General features: G+C 33.2%; 2 protein-coding genes across 2 annotated transcripts; one reads left to right on the top strand and one right to left on the bottom strand.

Annotated features, from left to right (window-relative positions):
• The first annotated feature begins 1066 nt into the window (after positions 1-1066).
• On the top strand, positions 1067-3126 carry LOC146932358 (serine/threonine/tyrosine-protein kinase HT1-like). Its single transcript, XM_085704016.1, has 3 exons — positions 1067-1531; positions 1795-2250; positions 2744-3126. The coding sequence occupies exons 1-3, from the start codon at positions 1220-1222 to the stop codon at positions 3026-3028; spliced, it is 1053 nt and encodes a 350-aa protein (XP_085560142.1). The 5' UTR covers positions 1067-1219; the 3' UTR covers positions 3029-3126.
• Positions 3127-6410: 3284 nt separating this feature from the next.
• Positions 6411-7259, bottom strand: LOC146932357 (uncharacterized). Its single transcript, XM_085704015.1, has 2 exons — positions 6733-7259; positions 6411-6617 (listed from the first exon to the last, which is right to left on the bottom strand). The coding sequence occupies exons 1-2, from the start codon at positions 7075-7077 to the stop codon at positions 6411-6413; spliced, it is 552 nt and encodes a 183-aa protein (XP_085560141.1). The 5' UTR covers positions 7078-7259.
• Positions 7260-7583: the final 324 nt, after the last annotated feature.

Genomic DNA, 7583 nt, shown 5'->3' with positions numbered 1-7583 from the left:
AGTAGTTTAACTACCTTTTCTACTATATAAATATCTATTGTATGTGTAAGCAAAATGTGAAGAAATTAATAATGAAATTCTAGTCTTTCCCCCATTTTTATGGAAACATATTCCTTCTCAGATTGGATTAATTATTTTTAAATGGTGTTTTCATCTTCGAACTCACATTCATCTTACACTTCATTTCATCAATGACGAACTCCATTTATTCTTGAAACTCTATTCCATCTTTGAACTCCATTTTATCCATGAATTCTCATTCTTTCATACACGAGTCATTTAGAGAAATTGATCAACGTATTGATAAATCATGCAAAAACGTACAAGAATGCATGTCATATTGCAAACGGATATTGTTGCTTCTAAATCATTGATTGTCGCGTCGAAATCATTTATCATTATAGAATCCAAAGAATTTGACTACGACAATCTTGTGATGCATATTTGTGTTGACATGGTACAAGAATCAAGCTTAAGGAGACCAAGTTGAAGTATAATTTGTTGAGAAAAATTAAATGAATAGTATATGTAAGAAATTTAGGAAATTATAAGATATATTCAAAGTTAAAATACATAAAAAAAAAAAATTAAAGGATATAAGAAAAATGAGTATCTTGAGGCTTATTAGATAATGACTAGCATATAAAGATTTTTGAAAATGCGAAGTAAGAAAATATGGAACAAGGAAAATGTAAACATATTGGAGGGGATGAATTCATCGCGATGAAATCACGAGCAATGAATTGTGGGTAGTAGTCAAGAACATGCAAACAAAATCACATGCAATGAATTGAAATTTCTAAGCAAAATTGCAACGAAGAATCCTAAATTGAGATTCTAGTTAAGAAGTGGTGCTATTTAAGTTGAGACAAAACCTGGTGCTATTTAAGTTGAGACAAAACCTCATTTCTAGTTAAGGAGCGGATGAAGTATCATATAAAGTTCACGAAATATAAAAACTAAAAAGAGACCAAAACATATATGTGGGTTTACGCATTATATATACTTTAATTAGATTTAAAAAAATATATAACTTTTGAACAGAAAAGATATATTTAAGGGGTGTTGTTTCGTGAGAAAGAACAAAAAAGGTTGTTTCATAATTAGAGGAAAAGAAGGAAGTCTGTTTCGAAAAAAAAGCATCGAGTATATATAGAGAAGTTGTTGCACTCTTAAACATTGTTTGGAATAGGCTCTTTCATTGTTTAGCGGCCCCAACATGGCAACAACAGTTAAGCACTTTTCATCGATGAGATTCATTGACAAGTCGAAGAACCCAAGGGTTACTGCCGTTGAAACATCTGTGGATGAATGGAATGTTGATCTCTCTAAACTCTTTGTTGGTCATAGGTTTGCTCATGGAGCTCATAGCAGGCTTTACCATGGTTTGTATGACGACGAACCTGTTGCCGTCAAAAATATCAAGGTACCAGATGATGATGAAGACGGAACAATGGCTGCTACATTAGAGAAACAATTCGTCACGGAAGTCACGCTTTTATCTCGCCTTCACCATCCAAATGTTCTTAAGGTAATTAAATTCAACTGTTTCTCTTCTTTTGTATAGTTTTTTTTTTTTTTTTTTTAAAATGGAATATAAATATATAAGGAAAGTTAGGTACCATATAGAAAAGTCTTTGGTCTAATTAGGGATACTATTTTGTACATCCTTTGTTGTATACTTTGGTCTAATTATATTACGCAGTTCATACTTCACATCATGTAGAGAAATTTAGTATTACAAGGAAGGTGTTTTATACATGATTTCTCACACATCTTGATCTGATTGTGCAGTTGGTAGCAGCATGCAGAAAGCCACCTGTTTATTGTGTTATCACAGAATATCTATCTGAAGGTTCATTGGGGGCATATTTGCATAAGTTGGAGGGGAAAACCGTTTCTCTACAAAAGCTAATTGCTTTTTCTCTTGATATCGCTCGTGGAATGGAATATATACACTCCCAAGGTGTCATTCATCGAGACCTTAAGCCAGAGAATGTCCTTATTAATGGTGACTTTCACCTTAAAATTGCTGATTTTGGCATTGCTTGTGAGGAAGCACAATGCGAGTTACTTGCTGACGACCTTGGTACCTACCGTTGGATGGCACCTGAGATGATCAAAAGAAAATCCTACGGGAGAAAGGTTGATGTCTATAGTTTTGGGCTTATGTTATGGGAGATGCTCACCGGTAGAATACCATACGAGGATATGACTCCCGTCCAGGCTGCTTTTGCTGTCGTAAATAAGGTATGTTCCTTTGCAATTAAGTCATGTGAATTTGCAATATGAATAGTGAAACCTCGTTAATATTTATAATGACATATCATTCTTCATGTTACAGCAATTTTTTTGAAGATTCTTTCACTTAATTATATGACAATTACAAAAATTTGTTGAATTTTAGTTTGCATATGTTGTCTCATGATTGCTAAAGTAGGCATTGTTTCTTGGTTTTCACCTTTTGAAGAAATCAAACATAATAATACCGTGGATTAAATTGCTAGTTTGCTACCTTTGATTTCTTAAATTAAAAGTATACAGTACTTTATAGCAAAACCAAATGCTGTTTTGAGATTTAGCCAAATCCATGGTGAGATATCTTCATTGGTTTGAAAACAACGGTGGAGTGGTAGAATACTGAATGATTATATCTTATTTTGGTAGTTTATGCATCTTATTTTGAATAAAAAGTCAAGGTTTGCCAGTATTCTAATACTGTCTCTTATGTTTTTTTTTTCAGAATTCAAGGCCTGTTATTCCTTCAAACTGCCCACCAGCTATGCGAGCTTTAATTGAGGAATGTTGGTCCTTGAATCCGGACAAAAGGCCTGAGTTCTGGCAGGTTGTTAAGGTGTTAGAGCAATTTGAATCCTCGCTTGCTCGTGATGGAACATTGACCGTGCTACAAAACCCTTGTGGGCAAGATCATAAAAAAGGGCTTCTTCATTGGATTCACAAGCTTAGTCCTGCACATCATCATAGTAGTGGTTTTGTGGCTAAACCAAAATTTACATGTATATTCTGAGTGTCCTGACTTTTGTACTACACTAGATCCATTGTAATTAATATTGAATGGTTAATTTGAATACAAACCCAATGCACAAATAGGTTGTTACAGTTTCAGTCTTAGTTCTCTTTATAACATTAATTTGAGAGTAACATTGATATATAGGCTTTGTACATTGAGGCGAAAAGCATACTTTATTTTCTCGGTTCTGATATCAGATTTTTATTTGTTTTACAAGCCTTATAAGGTTATTTATCTTTTCTCCTGTGTATACTCAACCAGTGAAAGTTGGTTCAAAACTGCTTATTTTGCTTTCCTATTGCAATCTATCAGAATTGCATAATCAACAATAAGCATAACATTTGATTGTACATGTACTAAAAAAATGATGGTTTACACTAGACTAAATATGTGTAGATAAATAATAGTATGCAATTTTTTCTTATAAAAATGTTTAGATAGTTGAGGCATTCTTTCATGTAAGACATGAAAGAACCGTCAATCTCAATGAAGATTTCCGATAGAATTTATGAATGGTTTTTAAAAGAAGAATTTCAAATTTGAACTCAAGTTATAGAAAGTGTGAGTGGTAAGTCCATCCGTATATGCCAACTGCCGACTCGGTTCGCTTATAAGTTATAATTATGTAAGAGTAAGATTTTTGATAAGATTCATGGGTATTAAAGTAATTGGAGAGGATATTTGTAGTTGATGACATGGATTAATGCTTTTTACTTTTATACTTTTTGAATGTCTCTTGGTACATAAAATTAATTAATGCATTGGTAATCTACTGTATACATGTGATTTTAAAGCTTAATGTTAACTGGATTTTTCACTTTTAGGATATGCAGTGTTCTTTGCCTTCAAGTTTCAACTACTTGTTGTTTCAACCAACATGATAATAAGTTATTCTGTCATTCAATGCTAAAATATCATAAAATTCAGTTAGTTATTTTTTTGTTAAACTTTGTGAACAAGTCACATTCATTACGCTTTCAGTGTAAATAACAATGTTGTGATGGTATTGGTTTTTAACACTTTTACATGTGTGAGTTAAGTATGTGCAATGAATCTGTAGGAGGTTGCATCATGCATGTGACGTCCAAAGTCCTATTGGATCAATAGAATTTCAAGCAAAATATCATGTACAAAAACAAGAGCAAGAGCTTATTTGTATAATGTTTCATATGATGTAAAATATTCAAGTTAGATGTAAAAATAAAATTGAATACGGTGTAATTAGACCATAGGCTATGTCAATGTCACGATGTTATTATTTTGTTGAAATGAAATGTATTTGCTGACCTTTTTTCTTTCCCTCTGTAAGAGGCCATGCCAGCATTATTTATCACGTTAAAAAGAACCTTTTCTATTTATAGACTAGACTTAGTAGACCCTATAGACTTTTCTTTTTCCTCATTTGGTCCATCTTAGACGTAGACATTATTGAATTGAAATTTTCTAACTGCGCCTTCTAAAAACAAGCAATTAGACAACACCCCTCAAGATTTAACATGATCAAATACTTTTTGAGTTTGTACCCCTCGACATGACCAAATGCTTGTTGATTCGACTATGATGTAGCTGTTTGTACTATAAAAACATGCAAAATAAACAAATTATGAAATAATCTGAGATAGGTTAAAAGTAATGTTCTCAAAAATTTATCCGCCTAATGCACAAGTTAACCCCTAAGGATTTAACATATCATCGATGACACATAATAGCAAGAGGTTATCTCTAAGATCAACTCAATGCCACAACGAGGTAACCAATAGAAGAAGAATAAAAGAAGTGTTTTTTCACTTCTCTTTGTATAATGAGTCAAATTCAAAAATAAAAATAGGGAGAGTACCGAAACTAATGAGAGAAAAAAGGTTAGTGGGATTAGACTAAGTCAAATTTTGATATGACCAAAGGATTTGACTAAATCAAATATTATAGTACACTCTCCGATCACTATTATAAGCAAAATTCTACTTTTTAGGTCCATTCAATAAATGATATATGTGGTCCATTAAATAGACCACATACATCATTTATTGAATGAACCTAAAAAGAAAAATTTTGCTTATAATAACGACCGGAGGGTGTATAAGATAACTTTTCATATTTCTCATTTAAAAATATAAGACACTATATTTAAAACTTTTGAAATAACACAAAATTTGAGTTTAATGACTGACTGAAAAGTTTTACACCGTCAACGAATCACAATCAATTATATGTGTGACTTTAAAAGTGGTAATGATTACAGTCAAACGTTTTTAATGATCTGATAGTTATGATTGATTGACAATGTAAAAGATCTTTACACCGACGGTGTATATAAATTAAATTCCACAAAATATAAAGGCACATGACAGTTTCTTTTTTTTGTAGATAGACGAAATGGCAAAGTCATAGTGAATCATCAACTTCGTCCCTGAATTTTCACGGATCAGCCAACTTCGTCCCTCAATTATGCGAAATATCAATTTAATCCCTGAATTTATTAAATGTCAATCAAGTTAGTCCTTGTGTTCAAACGGAGCGTTAACGGGGCTGACGTGGCCGTTAACATCTCACATGTCAGACGCCACGTAGACAGGGACTAATTTGGTCGATAATAACAAACATTTCGAAGGACTAAATTGATTGATTTGCAGAAAATGTTTTGCCTTCTTCCCAAACGGCTCTTTTCTTCCTCAACGGCCCTGTCTTCTCCAATTGTATAAAATTGGAACCCTAATTACACAATCTGCAATCTACATTCTAAAATCACCTAAATTTCCTCCAATAATAAGTGGTCCAGTTCTTCCCTAATTCAAAAAACTTGAAACCCTAATTTTTTCGTATTGAATCTGAAAGCCAAAATCCACAAAATTTCTTGAAGCAAAACTATTGAAATTGAATCTGAAATGATGAGGGGTGGGAATATGGGAAAAAACTGTTATGAAAGTCGAGCTTCATCTTCAAGCTCCAAGTTTAATGGTGATGAAAAGAGGTTGAAGATGATTCAGAAATGTAACCTTTCTGTAATAATATTTCCATCATATTAGTCCCTGAATTATTTCTCTATCTATCAAATAGATCCCTACGTTATATTAAAAACCATCAAATAAGTTCCTGAATTGTTTAATCAGATATCAAATTGATCCTTGAAGCATATGTGTACAAAATTAAGTAAAAAAGCCAGAACACACAAATTGAAACTGAAATATTACATAGGCAAAAGTCATAGGTCATAAGTCATAAGTCTGAGAAATTACATAGGTAAAAGCAACCCAACTATGGGGCATTAACAAGTCATAAATCTTAAACGACAAGTTAAGCAAAAAGAAACCCAACTACGGGGCATAATTCAAATAAGCCTAAATAGTACAAATCCAAAACATCTATTAAATTTCAGGAAGCATCACTTCTTTAGAAATTCAGAAGTTGGTATAAACTCCATGAATTTAGTAGGTTGAGTCGAACCGGGTGGACCATAGGTTGGATATGGAACACTAATCATGCCAGCAGGAGTTGGATGAGCTGATGCAGGACCCCTCATTGGTGTTTGCTTAGGCCTATCAGCTGAAAGAACCGGTCCTCTAAGACCATACCTCCTTGGTGCAACACTCTGAAATTGCAAATTCAATCAAATTAGTCCCTAAAATCATAACATAATCAATCATATCAGTCCTTCAATTAATATACTAATTGCCAAAACGATCCTTAAAAATTAAGATTCATACATGTCCAGCATTTGCAACAACATTTCCTGCAGTTTCTGCATTTCTAGGCACAACATTTTCTAGCACAAAGTTAGGAGCATTTCCTGGCACAACATTTGTAGGCACTTCATTAGGAGCATTTTCTGTCACAACATTTTCTGGCATTTCATTAGGAGCATTCCCAACATTTTCATTCACAACATCTACATTGCCAGCATCAATCCAGTCCTTTGGTCTCCTACTAACACCTTGCTTCATACAACTTCTTGCGTTATGACCAAGCAATCCACACCTCCCACATTGAGTGTCATTGTAGGTCTTCTTCATCTGACTCCCACAAAACAACAACAACAAAATACAAACCATAAAATACAAACCCTATTCAGAAACTGTTTTATTCAACCTGTAATTTCCTTCATTACAAAGTTAAATGTTCATCAATTTTAGTAACCAACCAGAAAAAATCAAATTTTCAAATTTTTACAACTTAACCCAAAACCCTAAAACGAATAATCAAACCAACTGTCTCAAAAACGCAACAAACACAAACAAAGAACAAGGCAAGCATCAACGATCACAGCAACAAAATAAACAAAATGATCAAAACTTATAACGAAAAAACAAAAAAACGGACAAAACAGGGTGAATACGAACACAGAATCTTGATAAACAACAGGAAAGGCGTTACCTTTAATCACAGCCGAACACAGAAACTTCAAAAACGTCAGAATCGCCGGTTATGATGATGATTTTGGAGGGGTGAGAATGGAGAAAGTTTTAGCGGGAAGGAGAAAGGTCAAGGATGTTTCTAACTGAAATGTGAAGAAGGAGGTATGGGTAATGCAGGGGCAAAATTGGAAAAGCAGGAAAAA

Source organism: Medicago sativa, chromosome 4 (assembly GCF_051527215.1).
Source record: "Medicago sativa cultivar Bolivia chromosome 4, Bolivia_mono, whole genome shotgun sequence".
NCBI lineage: Eukaryota > Viridiplantae > Streptophyta > Magnoliopsida > Fabales > Fabaceae > Medicago > Medicago sativa.
This window is presented reverse-complemented; position numbering and strand designations above follow the sequence as displayed.

What these genes read in the sequence shown, in the direction of transcription:
- LOC146932358 (XM_085704016.1), top strand. Translation starts at nt 1,220, where the DNA reads ATGGCAACAACAGTTAAGCACTTTTCATCGATGAGATTCATTGACAAG. An exon ending in ACCATCCAAATGTTCTTAAG is followed by an intron (nt 1,532 to 1,794) that starts GTAATTAAATTC and finishes CTGATTGTGCAG; the next exon opens with TTGGTAGCAGCATGCAGAAA. An exon ending in CTTTTGCTGTCGTAAATAAG is followed by an intron (nt 2,251 to 2,743) that starts GTATGTTCCTTT and finishes TTTTTTTTTCAG; the next exon opens with AATTCAAGGCCTGTTATTCC.
- LOC146932357 (XM_085704015.1), bottom strand. Translation starts at nt 7,077, where the DNA reads ATGGTTTGTATTTTGTTGTTGTTGTTTTGTGGGAGTCAGATGAAGAAG. An exon ending in TTGTTGCAAATGCTGGACAT is followed by an intron (nt 6,618 to 6,732) that starts GTATGAATCTTA and finishes TTGCAATTTCAG; the next exon opens with AGTGTTGCACCAAGGAGGTA.